Source organism: Galendromus occidentalis, unplaced genomic scaffold (genome assembly GCF_000255335.2).
Source record: "Galendromus occidentalis unplaced genomic scaffold, Mocc_1.1 scf7180000076006, whole genome shotgun sequence".
NCBI classification, from domain to species: Eukaryota; Metazoa; Arthropoda; class Arachnida; order Mesostigmata; family Phytoseiidae; genus Galendromus; species Galendromus occidentalis.
Genome location: NW_003803996.1, coordinates 445,357 through 468,663, shown reverse-complemented (window position 1 = coordinate 468,663; position 23,307 = coordinate 445,357). Strand labels below are relative to the sequence as shown.

Genomic DNA, 23,307 nt, shown 5'->3' with positions numbered 1-23,307 from the left:
AACAAAGAGCTCGCGGAAGGATCAGCGCTGCCACAGAAATAATAATTTTCTGAGCATACTAAAATTTTTCGCTCGATTCGATGAGAACAAGAAGTTCAGCGGCGCCATCCGCAGGTACGTCGCTCCATCATCTCTCGTCGAGCTAAGAGAGATTAAGCTACACAAGCTTCCGAAGTATTCCGATGACATCCTTAAATAGAGATGTCCCCTCGTTGCACAAGCTACTCTTCTGATGAGCACTAGTGTGTCACACGAGCGCTCATTAGGCCTCGGAGCCTCCTTGAGATGTTGAAGAAAATTATAAGTTTATTCCGCTGCTTTTCGCACGAAAAATGCGTCTGGGAACGACGTCCCGAAAGGTCAACTCTGGCGGTGTCGGGCGAGGCGCAGAAACGGAATCCGACTCCTATCAGAAGAATTATTAAAACAACAAATCACTCGCCCCTCGCACATAACCTGACACGAATCCCCGAGAGAACTACAGAATGGACACTCCGGTCTTAGTCGGGACAAGCGTTCATCTTATTAGCCAAGATTTGATCTTGTCGTACCCCCAGCTTGAAGCCAAGCTGCGTCGGGGAGCAGCAATGATGCGACGCATCTATGCGGACCAGGTCCGCGATCGAGTATCCGATGCTTTCGATCACAAGGAAGGTCTCGCGACCCGAAGACTGAAATAATTCGATCCGAATTGATTCGATATTTTCTCCCTGGAATCAATGACATCTTGGCAAAGACTTGATTCGACGTTCGGTCACAATGCCCCTTCGTGCATGGAATCGCTGCCCAGAATTCGGCGAAGGGGAACATCATCGGCCAATCGAGATCAATTTTGATCAAATACGTTCCCGGTGTACAACTTGGCGGAGAGCTCCTGGAAGGAAAACGGAGCTCAGGCTCCACAAGGGAAAGGTCGCCCGATCAAGAATTCACTCGAGCTGCTGGAGGGCGCTCGAGACGTATTCTGGAGTGCCGTCAATGCACCGCATGTGAAGCATGGAAATGGCGAGCGAATCGTTTTACCTCTAGGTGGTGAACGCGTCTCGTCGCTCCTTGCCGTCCCTGCCGTGTCGCCGCTGCCGTCGGCGACGACTTCACCCTCTCCTCCGCGCATCTTTCGCATTCGAACTACCGTTTCAGAACGTCAGAGCGAGTTCTCCCAATCAGACGTGTGCGTGTGCTTCGAGTCATGACGTTGTGAATCGCGATCCCGATTTTCAAGCCCCGGATTTTGTGATCGGATCACGGAACGACCTCTGGATCGTATGCTTGTGTGAGAGAAGATTTTCTCCTTCATTTTCCCGTGCGCCCGTCTGTCCATTGGAGCACAGCTCCGACCCTCACGGAAAGATGTTGGGACCGCGGGGAAGCTTCACCACGGCCGACTACATGGTCCTGGTGTTGGTGCTCGTCCTGTCGGCAGCGATAGGCGCATTCTTCGCCTACAAGGGTCGGAAAAGTTTGTGCAGCAAGGAGTTCCTCGTCGGCAACAGGAAGCTTCAGGTAAGCCGGGAGGGGATCCCCAACTCACCTGAATAGGGAATCCTGCTCAAGCGCCAGGATTCAGCGGGGAAAACCGGAGTTCTGTGGTCGAGCCTAGAACTCGGGAGCCGCGACGACGGAATGGTCATTAGCCAATCAGGTGTTCCATCCATTCCTAGAAAATCTCACCCGTCGGATACCGTTCTCTCCCAGAGGGGGCCTCCTGGTCACAGGTGGCCCCCTTGTGGTGCAGCACCGGCGATCACCCCGATTGATTTCCGAGGGAAATCGCTGCTGCTTGCAAGGATCTGATGGAATCTAACTTTCGGAGACTTCTCAAGATGGGGCTCCGGGCCCTCACGAAACAGAAGAGCACATTCTTTAGCATCCATCAGAATATCACAGGGAGATATAGATTTGGAAAGACGATGATGGCCGGCTCGTGAGCGAGGCGTAATGACCTGGGATGTCATCGGAGCTCAGCTGTGGCCGTGGGGATATATCGGAGCTGAGAATCCGGCCGACCTTCCCGCGACCTGTCCGCGCGAATGTGTCTCGCCTCCCGAGTTGATTGATCGGCACTTCATTCGTTGAGAGCCGCAAACAGAACTCACTTCCGAGGATAACGGATCATGATCGCCTCATCTTTCACCGAAGATTGAGAGATCAGGGATTACTCTCACCCCGCTCGCCGCTCGAATACACGTTTAATTTGATGCAGCCTCTCACGCGACGCTTTCTGACGGAATAGATGAGGGGAACTTATTTTCGGAGTCAGAGACCGTTGCGAGTGGGAACCCTGGCGCGACCACGGTAATGCACTTCGGAGAGTTAGATCGAGCATTTACTCACTACTTGTCGTGAGCAGAGGCGCGTGCACGCTGTTTTCTTAACGCGGAAATCGCTGCGAATACACCCCCCTGTAGTTACCCCGTCGCAAAGATCGTACCCGGATCACCGGTCGTTCTGATTGCTTCCTTCCGAAGAGAAAATCGAGAGTGAATACAAATTTCGAAATGCACAAGGCTGGGCGTCGACGGCATTATTACCTTGTTTGTTGGCATTCATTGATTGGAAGAACACCACAGAGAAACAATCGGTCTTCGGTCAGGTAGTTTTATCGGGTCCACGGAACGACGGATAAATGGATAGATGTGCTACGGAAGAGCGGGATAATTCTCTCATCATACCGATTGATGCATTGAGAGATAATCTCGGGTTTTGGAATCGTGTACCAATAGCCGGACAGATTCTTGATACGAGAGCACACAGAGTCAGAACAAGGCCATAGAAATAGACGTCAGGAATGTCTCTCGAGAGGGAACGGGGCTGCTTCATCTTTCCACGAGAGCCGAAGCCGCGGGAACGTCAACGAAGTGAAATCAGCCACATTATTACACATCGGACCATTCGAATGAAGTAGCTCTCTTCCCCTGACAAATGACAATAATTAGACTCCCTAACAAACACAGCCAATCCCAGCTCTGCCGATGCTGCATCTTCTGCGGTCGCCTGGCTATATCATAAATCTTGCGTTATCACTGTCTATGGAAGGCAGCTCGATCACTCGGTCCGGACTAGGCTCCGACTAACTCCACGGATCTCGGAACCCAGAGGCGTGCTTTCGTCGAGACCGAATGGGAGGTGAGAGGTCGATTCATTGGGTCTCAGATTATCGAATGCTCTCGCCGCCTACTATCCGCCTTCGACAGCCGGGGTGTCGCTCTATGAGGGACGTTAAGGGTGAGGTCGAAACTTGACCTCTAAGCAGCAATTTCAGCCACGGAAACGCTTGATTTTTCCTGAAGAATCCTCCACCACCGAAAACCAAAACGCTGCCGCCGCCATCGCCATCAACAACAACAAAGTCATCATCATCGGTGGAATGCAAGCAACGCCAATACAAGAGTAGCAGCAACGATCGAAGTCGAAGGTTTTTGGGCGTCAACTTCGGCACTGCAGCCAGACACACTTTTTGCACGATCCCGACGCATCGCCCCTCACTGCCCGCCACAGGGGCTTGTGTATGAAACAAATACACATACGCGCTAAAACAAGCGCACCCGCACAAAAGGCAAGAGCGACAATAAACCCGACGATAAAAGAAAGAGCACGAACACTGAGGTCTGTCGAGAACAAATGCGTGTACCTTCGCCGCGACATTGGGGCAGTGGAATATCCTTCGAAAAAATAATCTCCTCAGGAATTCTTTTCATCCGTTCCCGAATTCACCCGCGTGTTCTGAGAGTATCGGGTCATTGATCGATCAATTAGTTATGAATAGCATCCATGCGAATTCATAGACCCCCTGACTAAAATTAACTATCAATTATCACTTCTGACGTTCACAACCTTCCGCGTTTCCATGAAGAATCGAGTAGCTCCGATCTCAGACATTTTCCCGACGTTGTGAATCTTGCCGCTGAATTTCCATCAATTTTCAATTTCCCTCCCGATCATGACGACGACGGTGCAACTATGATGAACGATGGATAATGATCTGAGATCAGGGTTCTTCGGCTTCTGTCCGAGTGGGCGGGGCAGAAGTGTCAAGCTGGACGACGTCGATGGTCGTTTAGGCAGCGTCAATCCCTTCGATCACCGCAATCACAGAATGAGTCGTATCCGGTGCTTCGGCTCAATCAATATCTTCATCGCAATCATCGTCTCCACGATCGTAATGGTAGTTTGACACTCCACAAAAATGAGTGGGGTATTTGGCCGATCAGCTGTCCGCCCTCATTGCTTTCTTTCGTGGCCTTGCACTCCGTCGGGCGCATCAAGAGAAGAGTCATCCCGTCGCAGTATCTCTTCGGCATTCAAAATCGATTCGTCTCCGGACATTCGAAGGAACTCGATAAGGGCTACGACGCTGAGGACTATATTGACTGAATGAGAGCGAATGTGACGCCCGAAGTCGCGGGAGGAATTTCACGGTGATGGTATCGACCGGGAAGCCTCACGATCTGAAGATGGAGGGGACTCCCGTCGTCTGATAAGTTCCGCGGTGGTGATATCTGACTTCCCCGGTGTGGTCCAGAACGAATTTCGTCGAGCCCTTCTGAATCAAGCCGATCCAGCCTCACTTTCGATCATCGTTAGTCCTCCGAAGAATCTCCCGAGACCTTCACAGAGAAGACATGCAGTCTAACCACCTAGAACTCCGTCGATAGCACCGGAACATCAGACAATGTCCAGATTCCGATCGAATTCCGTCTGTGAAATTATGTGCGTAGGTAAGGAATTCGTTGGAGTGTGTCGACAAGGGTCATAAAAACACGGAACATCGATAGAAACAAAAATCTAAACTTGGAATCACGAATACTTCCCAGCTCGAAACTGCCAATCGATGACGTTTGGCACCGCGGGAACGTCGCTCTAGCCCTTGGTGCTCCACGGAGCCAAGCACTCGTTACAGCAACGGGCTATAAACATTGCGGAGGGAAAATAGCTGCGCGATAGCGCTCACGCGTATTTAATTCAGACGCGAGACAAAATCGGAGTGCATCCACATGGTCGCGTTCGAGACACGCTGATTACAGGAGTGATAAGCTGGAGAACAACGATCACGCGGAGGGAGAAGCCTCGCCCAGTAGGTGCCCAAGTGAAGATCTCCGAGGAGCCTCTCGTCAGTCACCTGCGGAATATCGTTCGCCACTCGCAAGCGATACCGATGCCCGACAGCCTGAGCCACGAATTGCAGATCTGCCCCGATCAGAGCAGCGAGATGATCTGTGCGAGCGAGCCAGCTAATGATTTGCAATCGGGACAGCGAGTCAAGGGGGTGAATTGCCGCCGGTATTGATTTATCCACGAAAAGAGAAATACCGTCGAAAATGGTGCACATATCGTTTTGTTCTGCAAGAGATCAACTCATTTTGATTGGGACGAACGAACTGGTTAAGGAAAAGTAGCGGCAAGAATAGACTCTCTTGGACAGGATGACTCGTTTTCTCGCTAAATCTGATGAAGAAATGTGTCAGCGTATAATTGTCGACATTTTCACTCGCCGACTTGGACGCCGCGTCGGGGTCACAAGGCAAGCCAGTTAGTCCACCGGCCGTTCGCCTGCCCGATTGCGGCTGGAGGAACGCTCATACGATCGCGCGGTCTTTTAACCGGCATGGGAACCTCATGGAATTTTGAATTTCATCATCTCTGATGATGAAATGAGAGCCGGCCTCCAGTGGATACAGAGTGGTCTGCGACTTCATCCGAAAAGATTTCTGTAGGGGTTCTCGAGCGACGGAGCCCCAAAATTCTCATAGTGGTTTCCCGAGAGCAGCCGGCGTTCCGAATGGAGCTCCCCTACACGGTCACTATCTGTCTAGCTGAAGCAAGAGATCGTGCTTCTGTCGAAAATGAAGGGTTCTGCCCGAAAGAGCTGCAGGTATTGTTTCTGATGAAACCACCAGCTTCCTCTCAGAAATCACTGGATGCTACCCTACTCAATGTGATTGAAATGAAATTCCGACTCTGACGGGAGTCGGGGTCGGAGCGAGTATTTGGTTTTCGATTGACGAGACACATTTTTGTGCCTCACACAAAGACCGCCGACACAGAAGTTTCGAATAAAACAGAAGCCTCCCACTTCGGTGACCGCGTATTCGATCCCCAGCTCTAAGAACGATGTATCGAGTTTCTGGAGGGATTGACGCTTTAAGATTCTCGGGAACCATCTCCTCCCCCGGTTGCTTCCCCGAGGAAGAATCATGAGACTTTTCGATATCGACTGGATATTCTCTCCCGTAAATGAATCTACAGATCGCTTTTTCGCGTCAGCCCTGACAGAGTTTTAATTGGTACTAGCGAGCGGTCGTGTGCCCAGGATAGTTTCAGCAAAGAGCAGGCTCCGTAGGCTTGATGCAACCTTGCATATTCTAAACAAACACGGCAAACGTTCGGAGCGATCAATATAAAAAATGCGTGTGGCCAGGTTAGACTACGTTCCCGTGAAGCCGGAGCGTCATCTTGCCGCAATACTCTAATCCTCGATAATAATGCTGTAGGTCAACCACCATACTTCATCTAATCGCTTAATCCGCGTTCAGCTGTCGCTCCGACTAGTGATATCTCCGCGTTATTTGAGGAAATAGAAGGCGCATCTTTGCTCTTAATATCATCAGAAATTATAATCTTCGATTTCCTCCCTGAATCCACTTCGCCAATCGGTTGTATTAGAGAAGTGTCCCCCTGCGATCACCGAACCATTCCCAAAAATCCGAAGACATATTTCTGCGCGAGCTCGCTCTGTGACTTCTGATCCTTTTTTCTGCTAGAACATCGCTCCAGGAATCCGTTGCGAATCGCTGTTTTCTTTTAATAGAGGCGCGTAAAAGTCGCCCCGGGAAATATTCCTGCGCAACTTACGGCGACTTTTAGGATGACCCTACGAATGCTACACGATGGAGCGTCCCTTGAATTTCGAGCGGCCGACCGTATACGTGTTAAACGGTTCACGCCGAGCCGAGGAAACGTTCAGATCAAATACAATAGAGCGTTTCACTTCTTGAAGGCGACCACCTGATTCCGAGCCGAAAGGCGTCCGACACCACGTTGCCACCGGAGCCTGCGACGAAGCGACCGAGTTGAACACACTCGGGAGATCCTTGGGATGAATTACAACTCGGAAATTGTGTATCGTTTCTGCCACAATTTCTCGCCGTCGTCGGTCGTGGTCTTCGTCTACTTCTTCTTCTTCTCCTTCCACTCCTTTATGATGGTCGTCTGAATCGCTCGGAACAGTTGAATGGTGTTGGTTGGAGGATTTGATTGATCATAAGAAGAAGAGAGCGCCGTATCACTTCTTGCCGGGCATTTCATCTCGCTGAAATTCGTTGCGCGTCGAGCGCGAGCGATACAAACGGCATCTCATACTCACGGCAAATCGCTCTTTGATGGTCGTCATCGGAAATGGAATGCAGGCTTCTGTTAGTTGGTCTCATTATTTTCCCTCATCTTCCCGAAGAGCTATAATTTCAGTTACTGTAAAAAACAATCAATGGACTTTCGCCGTCTGTACGCAAGCAAAGCGCTCGCCGTCGCCTCGATTCATCGGAGGTTTCAATAGCAGGTGGAAGTGCTGGGGATGAAGAGGTGCGGCTCATTACAGAAACGTTCTGTCCCGTATTTTCTGCAACCAATATCGTTCGCCTCATTGAAAATTCCGTCCTGGCCACCGTGACATCATTCACAGAACAGCATGGAGACGAAACGGAGGAAGCGAGAACGATTCAGCATCAATGAAACGGGAGCATCCCATGTTCCAGGTGTACGGCTCTTCACTTCATTGCGTCTTGACAATTGTCATGGAAGAGACTTTTCGCTTCGACTGGCTACGTCTGGTCGAGAAGGCGGACGATCTTCGATCGCCTCTGGCGCGACAGCGGTTTCTCTCATTGTTCGTCCTCGTGGGGGCTGCAGTCTCTGCGCAGTTTTTCAACTTCCTCATCTCAACCGGTTTCTTTAACACTGATGTTTATCCATCCTTCACAGTCCTCTCGATCGGAGGCTTCTTCGAATTGTTGATGGACCGAATGATCGATTGATCGACTGATTTCTATTGTGGATTCTGTCATGTGTCAGGTGAATTCAACGCGGAAGCGAGGTGCAAAGACCCTGGAAAGAAAACTCGTCACTTCGTGATGGAGCGACGCTCGAAGGTACCCTCGGGGAACGGGAGAAATCCTCACGATGATCTCATCAGCTGACGCTTCCGTTCTGTGAGTGTCCGTGCCGAGCGTCGCCGTCGTTGGGCACAGCACACACGGTATTTTAAAGAAAAATTCCGCCTCCGACGCCGGTCGACCGTTCAGGAATCTTGCCGTCGCTAACGTTTACGTCTTCGTCGTCGCCGCCATTCCAACCTGACGAAATACGGCGTTCGTCGTGCACCCGTCCAAAGGCAGAAGCGAACAGACGAGCCAGCAAGCCGACCGTCCGGAGTGCCAGAAGAATTTCGGGAAGGAAGAGCGCCGGGCGTCACTCGCGCGATTCAGGCTCCGGGCTACAACTCGTTCAGAATCAGCCGCCAGCTGGAACCGAGAACCCTCCGGGATGATCGCGGTCGCCAATATCAGCACGGAAGCGATCTCCCGGCAGCTCATGGAGAAGATTTGAATCGGGACGGGGAATCGAACGAGAGCGGATCACTGATATATTTGCTACGTATTGTCAGAATCATCCCCGCAGTCGATCGTCGAAACAGCTGAAACTTCTCAAGTGATTGTCGACGTCAGAGATAGGGTGGGGAGAAATCTCGTGGTCTGGGAGAAATTCTCGGACCGAGGTGATGGCCAGGCAGCCTCGAGAACCGTGCTCTTCCTCTTACATCGTCGATCCCACTCTGTCTCTTCGTGAGGGACCCGCAGCATTCTCTGAGTATAATTCCTCTGGATGCTTGGCGAGCCGACGTATGATGAGGGACACAGGCGGACACCGCAGTCTACCGCAACCTTTGAAACTCGTCGAGGAAAGGAGGTCTGACCTTGATTCGGCGAAGCGCGATGGACACAAATCTTAACGGCGTGTCATTACGCGAATACTGATCCCAACATGATCCATCGGATGACGATCATACGTTCTCTTTTCGCGCGTTCTTCAAACAGGTCCGAAACTCGCTCGCGAGCACCGGAGGAGACGAAAATTCTCGTCGAATGCAAATGTTTGGCTGTATTTGGACACTCTCGTCCGCCGGGAGGAGAAGTCCCGGGGGGAGAAAAATACGAGATGTACATAACGTCGTGCGCGGTTCTTCGGCGGTCACGGGGCCATTATTATTGATGATCCAGAAACCAATGACAGACGAGGAGAATTATCATCGTCGAAACACACCGATTTTGATGAGTCTCCCGTCGGCTTTGAATAAACAAGCGGCCCTCCCTCCGTCACCCGACTGACGCAGCTCAGAAGCTCTCCTCGTTATTTCTGGTCACCAAGTCACCATTCATCCTTCAGAGGCTCTGGTTCCGACTAAACGCTCAGGCACCACTTATCACACGGGAATTTAAATTGACGCACTTCTTCTTCCTCGGTGAAGAATTAGCGACAAGCAAGCTTACTTAGTCCCGTAGGCGAATCTAATCGTGTCGCCGTCCGGTCCATCGAGTGTTTAGAACATATCACTTTCGTGATCCTTGGTCTGATGGTCGGCCGAGACCGCCGGAACCGACGATGAGCCTGGGGACGGTATTGAAAACTATCCAACTAAGAGACTTCAAGCGGAGGAGCTGCCCTGACATCTGCGATTTCTTCCGACACAACCAGAGATATCCTATGTCGAAAAAAAAGCCAACCCACCCACGCTGTGTAGATGGGTCCCGCCGACGTAATGAATGGGGCACCTCTAGACTCCCCGAAAATTGAAGATGAAGTGGGAGTTTGAAATCGCTTGGAGTTCAAAGCAGTGGGGAGCGGTGACATCGAAACGAATTGCGGGACTTCCGACAAACATTGGGGAATATCATCTATTCCTGCGAGCTCCCGCGTCGACGGAAGCGCTTATCTCAAAAACCATCTTGCACTGGCTGGTCGAGCATCACAAGGATGGTTTTAGTGATGTCAAAAGCGAAAGAAACATTTTCATAACACAATAGCGAATCCAAGAGCCATTAGAACACTCGGGATGACGACCGACACATGGGACGATGAGAGAAAAAATTCTTTCAATCCCGAAAGACGTTATATCTGGTCAAATTCAGACCAAGGCACATTTGCGGCGCATCTTCGCTGCTGACCCGCGACCTTTAATTGCTCTTCTCTCGAGCCAAACGGTGCCCGCAGACAAGAATTATTGTCTCATTATGGGATCATCCGGAAAGTAAAGAATAAAGTGCCGCCATGGGAAAAATTGTCAAGTTCCACAGCGAAACCCTTCCGCTGTGCTGGCCTTCTCGCAAAGGAAATCGGGACCGGCCGAAAGTTTCGATCAGATGGAATTCCGGGAATCGGGAGGGGGAATTCCCCTGAGGGGATGTTCCGCCGATCTCGAAATCGGAAGGTTGCTGACAATCGTTCAAAGCGGATCCATAGCTCGTGCAATTTACACAAGACCCGCGTCACCGCCGGTTTCCTGCCATCATCGAATGGATTCATTCGGCGCAAACAAAGATTACGGTTCACGGCTACAACATCCAAACAACTCAAACACACCTCGGTACGGCGTCGCGTACGGGAGGGAGCTACAGCTGGCCGGAACACCTCCTGGAGACCCTACGGTACCGACCCGTTGCGGGTAGGGCTCCGAACGACGATTTTTACGTTTGCAAGCTGACGTCAATCCGCACAATGAATCGGCGCCATACAGTACCCGCGGCTGACTCGCTGACGGACGGATGGTTTGACTGACTGGCTGGCCGATTGCTTGCCGCCTGGCACCGTTCAACGTCTGTCGCCTTCGGTAAGAACACTGCATTGCGGCCGCCGCCGTCGTCGTCGTCATCGAAAATAATCTTCAAGCACATCATGAAGACCCCAGGGTTCACATTCGACAACCTGAAAAAAAGATTAGAAGCACGGCGCTATTCAAGCAATGACTTTTGCGGGCATGGTTTCGCCTCCTCCCGGTCGGTCTCCCCCTTCTTTCGGAGATGCGATCGACGTGCGCTTGTACGATCGATTTAATGTTTCCTACCATATAATTCTCCGTCGATCGAATTTTTCGCCCTGTGTCCTGTTATGCTCCCTGATCCGTATTGGATGGATTATGGAACTTCTCCCGATGGGAAAATTCGAACGGAAACCAGATTTCGATACGTATCATGCGTAGTAGGTCCGACGGTTTTCGGGAGGGAGATTTGCGGAAAATAGTTCCCCAGAAGAAAGACACATCGTTTCGGAGAATCCTAATTGCATTTGCGTAGTCGTGAGTCGGGCGAAGTGTTTCAAATGTTTTTCCTCCCTTTCCCTCGCGTTGAATATTGGGTACACCCGTTAACGGTACCTGGAAGTGGTCTGATGTCGGTCTTCGATGGCTCGGAGCCAGAATCGAAGATGTTGAGCGCAAGTGCCCTCGATCACGCCCGTCGAGGCGTTGTTGGTCTTCATTGGAGTAGAGGATCGTCGTTAAAATGTAGAGAAAGTTTTTTGAGGCATAGGACCATGCTGCACAAGACTTGCGACGTCCTGTCATCCTTTTTCACCAATGGGTCGATTTCTAGCTGAAAGCAATCGTCTCGTGCCCTGATACCGAATATTTTGGAGAATATTTTGGACGTGAAAAAAAACCCTGTACCGTTCCTTGGCAACAAATCAAGGGAATGATAGTAAGCGCTTCAAGAAACTACTTCTGTCTCCAGGCGGGTACGCTGGACTCGGATCGGCGACTTTGCGTACCTGATCGGTTTTTCGCCGATTACCGTTGGGTCTGGTGCCAATTATTCTGCTGAGAATCGATCGCGCATCGGACTATAATATTCCCGATCGTGATTGAGGTTTGCTCTCTCGTGATTCCTCTGGGCCTGGCTCTCCTGGGACTGGAACAAAGGCGAACCGTCTGTTTTTAGGTACATCTACCCTGGAATTCCTTCCCATATTTGAACGCGTCCGACAGTTGTCCGTAACCGTACAATCCATCGGCGCGTACGGCGACTCAGCCACTCTGGGCCGTTCAACATTTGAGAGAAAAATCGGATACCTTGTCGGATATTTAGGCTACTAATGACGCTGACCTCTTTCGTTTACGGTAACTCTCCGAGCCATCGACGTCGCGTCGCCGTTGTCGCCATCCCCGTCTTCGGTGTCACTGCGAGATTTTCTTCTCCCCTCTCAGGAAAAAAGCTGTGGAAAGCATCTTACGTGGGTATGCTCGGCCACACGCCGCTCCGTATGGGAAGATGGAACCAAAGATATCGAATGTTTTTCGCACGAGAATGGGCCAATCCTCTCTGGAAGCGCAGTTCTGATAAAGATGGGCGATATCGACAGCATTGAGATTTTCGCAGCTTCGGCAGGAGAATAAGGTTTCCATTGAGCATCTATTTGATGGCACTCTTCGAGGAAATATGCTCTTTCTTTCTTTGTCGATTACGACTTCCTCTCGCGCGGAATATCCCCACCGTATCGGGATGTTTTCGCCTTGTCCCCTGGTCGTCTACCAACTACCGTATTTCTGCTTCCCCGATGCGTTTCGAGCGAACAACGACGACCCTTGGCGGGGTGTTTCCCACCGCGATGTCGAAATTGAAAAAGCGAGAAAAAATATCTATTAGCTGACAAGTGAACTCCCGTGCAAGAACGTGGAGCCAGTGAGCCAGTCACACGAACAACGTCGCTTGAGTGAATCTCGGCGATCTAGAACCGCGAAGGAGTTCGAGGTGTCGGTGGACGGATTATTCAGATACGTTCTGGGTGGGAAACAAAGAAATCCCACAATTCGACATCAAGAGATGTTCTGTTCTTGTTTGCTCAAGAGCTTTCCCGCGCGTCCTCGTGGATTTAGCCCGATGGTTTTGTTTTTCCTCTCAACCCAGCCCAGCAGGATTCCGAACCAAATCATTCGCACGGTACCGAGATTCGAATCTGTAGGAACCCAGTTGGATTTCCGATCCGAACGAAGCGCGGATATGGGTCCCGTTCCAAAGCCCGGAGGTTATTCTAGCCTCGAGGTTAGAAGACAACCCATTGGCTGAATGCTTCCGAACAACCATTCGAACTACATACACAATTGATTCGTTTCAGGTGTTCCCAGTGACGATGTCCATGATGGCAACCTTTTTGTCGGCTATTGCCTTCCTTGGGTTTCCGGCGGAGATATTCGTCTTCGGCTTCCAGTACGTGCTCGTCGCAGCCGGTGCCGTGGTTGGAGTTTTCATCGCTGCCGAATTCTTCATGCCGATTTTCTACGAGATGGATTCCGTATCGATCAACGCGGTGAGTGGCTCTGCAAACAGAACTCCGTTCGATCGACCTCAGTTGATAGTTTTCGCTCTGGTACCTACGGGAGGACTGAGCACGGGTCCTACAGATTTGTGCTAAACAGGAGGGAAGTGAATTGCGATTTCCCGAAATCCTTTGTTTTTCCTTACATCAATTGATCCGCGGAACAGTTCAGATCTGGTGCGCTCCGGAAGAATCGAGGGGGTTACTGCGTTGTGACGGGAGCTAGGAATAGAGCTTCCATCAGAGGTGGTCCTCCCATGTTCGACTCGCGCACGATTTCTCCACGGATGGCATGTCCAAGAGATAGGATGGGAAAACGTGGACTGTCATTAAGGAATAGATGGACAGTCAATGCTGGAGTGCTGATTTACAGGGAAAAAAGCAAAAAAAGTCTATCGGTAAAAACGAATATCGTGTCTGGTCGACAGATGGGCAGAAACACCACGGGCGAGGTGTTCGTCAGGAGTAAGAGAATCGTCCAGGCGGAGAAATGACGTTTTCCGGTGTGTGGCATTCTCAGAGAACAAAAAAACTTGATTCCGAATTCCGGACGGAGACATTGCTGACCGAATTCCGCCCCAGCGCTATCAGGAGTCTGACCCGATCCTGCAAGTCCAGGTCAGAATCGGCTGCATCGGGAGCCACGAAAAGCTCAGTCATTGGGGAAATCCTCAAGGAAAGGTCGAGATTCTTCACCAAGCCTCGTAGATTCGCAATCAGAATCACGTTAGTTCCCCCAGTCGAACGCAGCCGAGAGGTTGATAAATTCCATCCTTGAGGCACAATTTCCGCTCCCGGTGCGAACTTCCTGACTCGATCGGCATGGATTACGCATTGTTCTTCGGTGGGATCACGAATTCGAGTTGTTTCCATTCGATTTATTTTCTCTCCCTCCCATCTCAGCGACGCTCCGGCGACGGCATCCATTTCTGGGTGGTCAACAAAATCATGCCATGAATGACCGGCTGCTTCTGTGTCTAATATGATTTATCAGCTAGTCACTGTGCTGTCCGACGGAGTTCTGCCCGAGTTTCATTAGCAACGGCACTCCAATCGCAGCTCCGCGGAAAGTTTCACGAACGCTTACTACTGTGCCGTGCCCGGAGTTGTTGGTCACATACTCGAATTCATGTTCCCGTGGCGGCAATTATGACTCTGGCCGTATATAAGTATTTATCCGACTATCGTGCCCGAGCGACGTTTTCGGCGTTGAAAGAATTATCGCTCCGCAGCCTGGCCGAAACGACGCGGGTCTTCAGTTCTGCATTCTTCAGGCGGAAATCCTGATTGCGGCAGCTTCCGATTCAGGTACACTAGAAATACGAGTTTCTCTCAGGTTCTTAGGAATATCAGAGAGCAAAGTTCCGAGTCCCGAGACGTGTCGTTACAGCTTGGTTTCGTACCGACGTTCGCGTCGGCGACGGGCATCGAAGAACGCTCGTCCTCAATTTCCGAGGCACAGTGCTCGGAAACTTCCCCTATAAGTGAGAAATTCTGTCCTGAATGGTGTTCAGGGATCAAGTCCCGAAAAACGTCCTTGTAGCGCTTTTATTCTGTCCGCGGCATTGATTCGTTCGAAGCATGAAGTTCGACGCGGGCTCCGAGAATCATCCGAAAGATGAGGTTCCTTGCCATCACCAATGATGAGTTCGGCGACGAAAAAGACACTCGCACGGAATACGTGAATGTCACCGATTCGTCGTGGTCGCCGTTCATGACTCGAAATCTGGGACCTGCCGCCGCATAGGGAGGAAAGGCTAGACCTTCTGTCTCCTTGATGCTTTTGACGCCGGCCCCGTACCCCTGTACGCTTCCATACCGTTTCCGGAAAATCGGGCTCCGCTTCATGAATTGTTCCATTGCTGCAGAGCTCGTTCTTATATTTCGTCTTTATTTTCGGGGATGTTTTCCTGTGCAGCAGAACGGATTGGCGGCAATCAGTATCCGGACGTCTCCCTCTTGACCCAAATTATCGTGTCGTCGATAACTTTCTGGATTGGCCTTTATTCTTGATGCTTTGCATCGGAGTTACACGCAGAAACCTATCATATCATGTCACACACAAAAAGTCGTAGGACTTTCCTCTCCATGGTCGGGACATGCTCTCTAAATCGCTTCTGCAGTCGTCTCGCGCTGTCGGTCGAGCGTTAGCGTTTGGGTCCTCTGCAACGAGACAAGACGGAGAATGATCGAAATGTTTGTTTGAGCGCTGTCGATAGGAATCCCGGCGCAATTCATTTTCGCTCGCACATGTATTCGACGTCAATTCAACTCTTCAGAGAAATAGCGTCGTTATGCGAGTCGCTCCCGCCGAAAATTCTTTGAGATGCCTCTCGTTCGGAATAGCCGAAAAGTCATTCCAGTTTGCTCGCTCACGGGAAGTAATCTGCATAATCTTATATTCGACACTCTTCATACATAGGGGGGAAAAGCTTTGACAAACGACACTGTGGGCGAGTAGGTCATCGCCGGAAAGGGAATCCGCGGACACAGGTGATTTACGCTGGATATATTCATGCCGTGTCAATCTTTCTCAGGTTGCTCTCGATAAGTCATTCCGGGCATGCGATTCCGTACCTTCGAAACGGTCCCATCGGATGATGATCCGAATATCCGAGAAAAAACTCACTTCGGAAGAATATTCGGAGACACTGTGTACCGTTATCCGTGTGCTAGGGGGCCAATGTTGAGACTCGAAGGCGATGTACAAAAGGGATAATAACACCATCCACTTCCGATTTCTCCCGAGCTCTCAGGCAAGGAACTTCATGTACCGAGGAATCTGAGGGATGATCGAGCTCCGAATGGATGTCGGTGCGAAATTTATCTCAACATGCGAAGCATCGCACCTCATTCGATTAGTAAATCATTCTGTAACCACACGTTCGGTTTTCAAAAAATGGACATGATAGTTTTCCCGATTCAGCCGCCTCGAATGATCGCTGCTCTGCGACGGTAGCCATTGAGGTATGATTGGTTCACGCCCAGTCACTCAATCGTCCACGTGAATATGATATTATATCGAAAGCGTCGGTTGGGTGTTGCGTTATCGCGAGAGGTAGGGAGCTGTCAATAATTATCGACGCGGTCGATTCTTTATCCGAAGCTCATTGATTTGTTTTCTTTTCCTCTCCTCAACGATAAGTGCCGGGCTTTCTCGAGCAGGACAAATTCGTTATCTCCTGCAGCGAGAAGTTCGTGTTAGAAGGCCGGATTCAGACAGCATTCTTTGAATCTTCCGTCTTCTAATCGAGTTTATCGCAGTGTCGCGGCGCTCTGGTTTCCACCCTCCGACGGACGAGTGTCCCTCACTCAGCTTCGTAGTTGGCTGTCCCGAAAATCATTCATGCCTGGCCTTTTTCTGCGTCTAGTGCTGGAAGCGGCGTCCGAGTAATTGTGCGTGAACAATTGCGCCAACATGCTGATCGAACCAGAATGAAGTTTTCCTCGTCGGAATTCCATCGGCTCTCATACGCTGGCAGCATATTCAAACGAGTCACCAGCCGAGTGATCTTCGGTCTTTACTCAGCGGGCTGTGTTTGCTCGAGCCAAGGCCGACCAACGTTTTTCTCGATCGGAGCCAATACGAATTCGTGATTTCCAGAGTCACGCGACTCCATACACTCAGGCACACCGAGGCAGAAAATTATAGAAACCGTATACTGGTACAACGGATCGCGCTTCCCGTCGGAATACCTCTGTGAACTTTTGCTCTTGGAAAGTTCGCGTGTGGTCCCCGAGCTCTCGCGCGTGAGCTCCCCCAGGCTTTTCGGCTCGCTGGTGTCTCATGAACGCGGAGCTTTTTCTGATAGGGCGTGATCGAGGATAGGTGTCAATAGTGGACCTTGAGGATCCCGAAGAGGTTGACTGACCGAGTCGCGAAGTAATCATACGCGAGGGGGGGGTCGTCCCAAGACCTTCTGGGTCAGGTGCCGAGTTTTGTCTTCGGCAACGAGCGGGCGCTTTTTTCGACACTATAGAATGCAGGCTTCCGGGGTGCTTTTCACGATAACGGGCCACTTGGGGAAGTCCGGAGAGTGAAATTCTTATTCAGCAAGAGGACCGCGCTGATCGTGAGTAATGGGCAGAACAGAACGTCGGCACTCCGAGCACATGAGTCGACTTGGCGTGCGAGGTCTCCGCTGCGAGCTCCTCCCGCCGGCGCCGCGTCGTCGCGTCGACGTAGAACGTGTTTGGAGAATGATCGGTGCGCGATGCCCCAAGGAGCATGCCCGCAAAGGCTCCTTCTGGAAGCTCCAAACCTTCGATAAGGAATCTCGAGCGACCTTAAACGTACGGTAGCGGTCGGCGGACGCCCGAGAAGTCCTGATCGCAGTCGATATCGACGTCAACTGCGGAGAGGAGAATGGGAGCTCGAACCCCGAGGATGCAGGATAATGATCACCGCCCGCGCTAGGCGTCGTGAGCGAACTTCCGAATGCGAGAGTTCGCTCTGATTCAGACAGCTCTAGACGCGGCTTTTTTCCTCGAATGAGCATTTTTTGCTATCCGTGGGCTTCAGCCCAAAAGACGTGAAGGAGGGCGGCCTTCATTACACGCGGAAGTGACAGGGAGTGGTCCGGAGGTAGCTTCATGAGTAGTGAGTACCTGCACTGCTCAGCAAGCGATCGAGTTAGCGCACGGCTGCAAACGTAAGGAATGCCCGCAGTCGGGATCACGGCAAACACTGGAAACTCGACTCGCGACCGACTGACCGGTTGTAGAGTCTAACGAGGAACACGAAGACGAAGCGATCGCAAATTTTCAAAGCGGTGTAGGTAGTACTTACACCAGGATGTTGTTGATAGGTATGTGGACAAGCTTGACAGCGAAGCCGATGAAACCCATAATCGCGAAGCCAGTCAAAGTGGACGCGGCCATTTTCCTGTACTCTTTCTTCGAGGGTTTGGAGCATCTGATCATGAACCGGTAGCTCGACTTGAACAAAGTATACGTTGGTTTCGTGATATGAGTGTCGACCAGAGCTTCCAGTTGCGGGTGGGCCTGAGAAAACAAATCGCGAAATTCAGTGACCGCCTTCGAACGTTATCATTTGTACCAGAAAAATTATTGCTCCAATTTAGATTATACAAGGATGATTATCTCCTAATCCTAATAATTTATCGGGATTGGGTTCCACCGTAGACACGCAGCTTCGAGAGGGTCCTCTGGAAGCTGAAGAGGTCTTGAAAACGCTGAAAACGACTTAACCTCTTCAGCAGACGAGTACTTCGACAGCTTTCCGAGAGGTTAGCGCTCGAATGAGAAATGTTGATATGCATGCTTCCGTAAGAAACGGGGCGACAGAGACCCGGATTATGAGGCGACCGAGGAAAAGTCAGGAATGACATTTCTGGCTCGAATCCCGCTCGGCATGGCTCGAAAAGATGAGCAGCTACGCCCAGTCTGGTCGTAGACGGCGGGAGACGGCGGAGGGAAATCTACAAATCGCGTTTGTCAATATTCCGGCTGGCTTAAGCCCCGTTGGCACATCTATACGTCTCGTTTCTCGCTGTCGCCGGTCGCTCAGTTCGCGTCGATCGCTTTCTCAGAGAGTCGACAAACCGACGCGCGATGGCCGCCGCATTCGGATGACGTTGACGAGAACGTGGTTCACAAACGGCCGTCGTGTCCTGACAACTCAGTCTGAGCGTTTCCATTTTTTTCTATTTCGGCTTCTGTTCGACTTCGTATACACGCCCCCCCCCCGCCGGGGTCCCTGAGCCGTGGCCACTGTCTCGCACGACATGCTCTTTTCAGCCAGCTGCTCGAATGCCGACTCCGCTAATTATTGTAATCCGCGATAAGGTCCACGCCGAGAGCGCTCTTCGTAATCGACGACATCTTCCTCCGCGAAGGAGCTCGACCGCGAGTCCGATGGGATATCCACGTGTCCGACTCATGATTGACCAGATCATCGCCCGCTGCGAGGGAAAAATATTCCCGCAGGCTCACGCGGAATTTCCCGCTCATTTGGGAACTCGGCGAATGTCCCTCAGAGGATGGTGAGCCTTGCTTCGCTGGTGCTCACTGAATTTCCGGTTCCCCGTATGCGTCCGGGCGCTTGAGCGTGTATGGATCATGGTGACCGGCAGGCAAGATTTCGCAGCTCTCGTGTCAGCAGAACGATCATGTTTGCTTTGTGAATTGGTTCGTCCCGGTTTGACGCCGAAAATCCGACATTTTAACCCAGTTTTCTCCCTATGAGAATTTTGCGCTCGCGACCGTTTACCGATTCATCGGTCTGTTCCGAGGGAAGGCTATTCTGATGCACTCCCTCTCGTTGTCGTAAAGCGAGTCGATAGCGGTTACAGAGCAGAATTAGCTTACCTTCAAGAAACTTCGTGAGTAGAGAGAAACGCTCTGCAGAACGTGCAGTAGCTTGTTGACGTAGTTAGTCACAATTTGTTTGGTCATTTCGGTGGCTGCTTTCGGTGACGATTCGACGAATAAAGAGCCGAACATTCAGCGCTGTGCGCTAGAAATACATCGGACGCGCTGATACAGCGAAAAGAAAAAGAGGAAAAATGAGAGGCTTGCTGGATCGTCTCGTCCTGGAAGTAGGACACGATACCTGTGTTAAGAGATGAGATCTCGATCTCCCACTGCTCGATCAGGTGCCGAACCAGTCTAGTCGTTGGGTGCATGAATGCACTCGATCGGCCCATTGGATATGAACAGACATCAGCAGGGATTCATGGGAGAAAGAAGTGCTGGATAGCTTGAAGAAAAGGAAAACACGAAACGCGGAGAAAACGCAGAAATACATCTGCTAGTCAATTTCGCGGCAGGAACCAGTTTTCGGGGAATAGCACCTCGCCATCGATCGATGCTTATCCGAGCATCCACCGCCTGATTAGGGAATAGGGAGAGTTGTGTAATGAATGATAGCGGCACCGTCAGGTGGGAGCTTTGTGATCCTGATGAACCACCTTCTTGTGGTTTTATTCGTCGTCAAGGTCGAAGCGGATAGATTCCGAGACGTTCCCTTTGTGGGGTTCATGAATCCACCAGGCTCTTGCCTCAAGCAGAGACGCACGGGGTTCACCCATAGCCATAGAGCTCTGGCGAACAAATAGTTCTTGAGCGGAGCTGCTGGAAAAATCGCGAGAAATCTCTCGAGATACTTCGATGGAGGAAAACCATTCCCTGGATAGGGAAACGTCCATCCAACGGATTCCGTGTTCTCTCTGATTCACTTCCCTCGTTCGTTACTCGTTCCCTCGTTCACTTCCCTCGTTCGTATTGCAGTATCTGGAGCAGCGATTCGATTCGAAAATTTTGCGGAAACTTGCCTCTCTGCTGTACATCATCAATCAGGTTGGTTCTCTATTCCTATTCTCTTAGTGCGTTCTCTCCTCGACCGCCCACCTGGATCGTTCTATCTTTCCATGACGAACTGGAAAAATGACATCCCGCGTCATGGAGGAACTCCCCTCAATTTTGAATTTTGGTTTTCTCCATCAGTGCATCTACTTGGGCGTCGTTCTCTACGGACCGTCGTTGACTCTCGGCTCGGTGACAGGTTTGCCGGTGTGGCTCTCGATCATTATTAACGGGATTGTCTGTACTCTCTACACGTCACTTGTGAGTGATCCTCTCATTCTAGTGTATCTCTTGTCTTCGATCGAATACATTCTTGATAGATCTGATAAGGAACGCCGTCAGTATGGCTGGCGTGAAAAAAATAGAGACCGGACTCACTCGCGACCCCGAGACTCGAGTGGGGTTGCTGAGCGAGAGGACAAGTATGTTAATTGCGTTAATTACGTTTCCAGGGTGGAATAAAAGCCGTCGTCTGGACGGATGTTCTCCAGATGCTCCTAATGCTGTCTGGATTCATGATGGTCTTTCTCACGGGGATCCTTGACAGGGGAGGCCTAGCAAACATCTTCAACGAATCAAAGCGATACGGTCTCATGGAATTCGAGTGAGTTTCATTGTCGATCGAATCGGTTTCCAACATATATCCCTCGCCGCGATTTTCGCATCCGCCGTCGCCCTCCTGGTCGGGGGCGAGATCTCCTTTCTGACTCTCCGAGTTGACAAGGAACAATCTCAAATGCTGCAACGTACTTCAGTCTGCTCTCTCGCATCGTCCGATTCCGGTCGGGTTTCCACCCGAAGTACAGCGAAGGTCATGAACTCACGTTTTTCGCTCGAATTTACAGCTTTCGATTGGATTTTCAACGAACCTTCACAGTGTGGAGCGTGTTCATCGGCTGGACTGTGGTGTGGGCCATAAATTACGGCTGCAATCAGACCATGGTTCAGAGATATTGCTCCGTGAAGACGAAGGCGAGGTCACGCGTCTCTATTTACTCGAACATGATAGGCGTGGCGTCTATCCTCACTGTCGCTTGCATTTGCGGTTTGGTCTTGTTTGTGGAGTACAGGACGTGCGATCCCATCAAAGTGGGTCTCCTGCGAAAATACGACGAGCTGATGCCGCATTATGTCCTGCAAAGGTTCTCCGACTATCCCGGTCTGGCGGGATTGTTCGTTTCGGCGGCATATTCGGGATCGCTGAGCACGATGTCGTCCGGTTACAATGCGCTGTCAGCCGTTGTTTGGGAAGACTTCATGGCACCGACGCTCGGGAAAAGGATGACCAACTTGTCCATCATGCGACTGACTAAAGCCATCGGTGAGACTTTAGAACACGCCCGGACAGAATCTCACTCTCCCAACAGAGTCCTCTATTTTCATGGATGAAGTTCTCATTTCTGCGAATTCGAGTAAAAAATCAAATTCTAGAACAGCGACGACTACTTAATTTATTGAGGCTCCATTTCTTCCCAAGCAACCTTCTTCGGCCTACTGACGATCGTGGTCGCATTCTTCGCGTCGTACTTGCGCTCGATCGTGCAAGCAAGTATCGCCACCGGCGGATCCTTCACCGGCGCCGTAGGGGGTCTATTCTTCCTCGGAGTACTCTTCCCATGGTGTGGTGGGAGGGTAAGCGCTCCCATGACGTCGAGTATCAATATCATTACCGGCACATCGATAAGAATTGTGGTAACTTTCACGGTGGTGTCTAATCGACTGTTGTGGTTTCAGGCGGCACTGACGTCCACGGTGATTGGAACGGCCGTGTCGCTGTGGATAGCAATCGGTTCGATTCTGATTCCGAAGCCGACGCACTATTCTCAATTCACGTCGGTGAAAGAGTGTTTCTCGTCATATAACTACACCGTGTCTGTGCCGATCGGTGGTCACGCCAGACCTCCATCAAGGTATTTAATCAACAGAATCGTCATGATAAAACTAAGAACAAGCGTTGTTTTGACTCACTTCCGGTCGGGTTCTTTCTGTCTACGTACATGTTGTTCGCGTGACGAACTCGAACGATTTCTCGAGCTGAAGAAGAACCCGTCGCCGAGCGATTCCGCGACTATTAACCTACATATTTGCAGTATCTACACCATTTCCTACTTGTGGATTCCCGTCATAAGTTTCGCCCTGACGTTCGGCCTGGGCGTCCTCTTCACGGTCGTTCAAGGCTTGAAACAGTCTGCGAAAGTCGATCCTCGACTCGTGTCGCCGGCCTTGCGATTGTATTACCGCAATTGGTTAAAACGACTCGAAGCCGAGAAGAGCTTGAATACCAAGGTCGAAAACATGATTTCGACGATTTATAAAGTAAGAAAATAATCGATCAGAACAATCCTGTTATACGGTGACGATTCCCTCGATTTAGTATCCTACTTCGGATGTTTAACCTGATTTCTTTCCTCTTCGCAGTCGACTCTACAAGACGGCACAGCCACGCTGCGGTCAAGCGCGGGGATGCAATCCACGAATACTCTCGATTCGACATTGACAAGGTCGTTAGCCTCGTCAACCACGAACTCTGATCGGCCTTCACCGGAGGAAACTGCCAAGAACTATGCAAACGGAGCAACAATTATCGCGAGAGCTGACCCGGCGACGATAACCTACGTCTGA

At 50.9% G+C, this 23,307-nt stretch overlaps 2 protein-coding genes across 2 annotated transcripts; one reads left to right on the top strand and one right to left on the bottom strand.

Annotated features, from left to right (window-relative positions):
* The first annotated feature begins 1,152 nt into the window (after positions 1-1,152).
* On the top strand, positions 1,153-23,307 carry LOC100909196 (sodium-coupled monocarboxylate transporter 2). Its single transcript, XM_018641725.1, has 10 exons — positions 1,153-1,503; positions 13,159-13,350; positions 20,611-20,679; positions 20,827-20,946; positions 21,138-21,289; positions 21,531-22,006; positions 22,163-22,317; positions 22,420-22,595; positions 22,776-23,001; positions 23,104-23,307. Exons 1-10 carry the CDS (start codon positions 1,351-1,353, stop codon positions 23,305-23,307), a joined length of 1,923 nt encoding a protein of 640 aa, XP_018497241.1. The 5' UTR covers positions 1,153-1,350.
* Positions 15,344-19,864, bottom strand: LOC100904304 (protein transport protein Sec61 subunit gamma). The gene is made up of 3 exons (XM_003738497.2): positions 19,690-19,864; positions 18,149-18,363; positions 15,344-15,522 (listed from the first exon to the last, which is right to left on the bottom strand). Exons 1-3 carry the CDS (start codon positions 19,822-19,824, stop codon positions 15,507-15,509), a joined length of 366 nt encoding a protein of 121 aa, XP_003738545.1. The 5' UTR covers positions 19,825-19,864; the 3' UTR covers positions 15,344-15,506.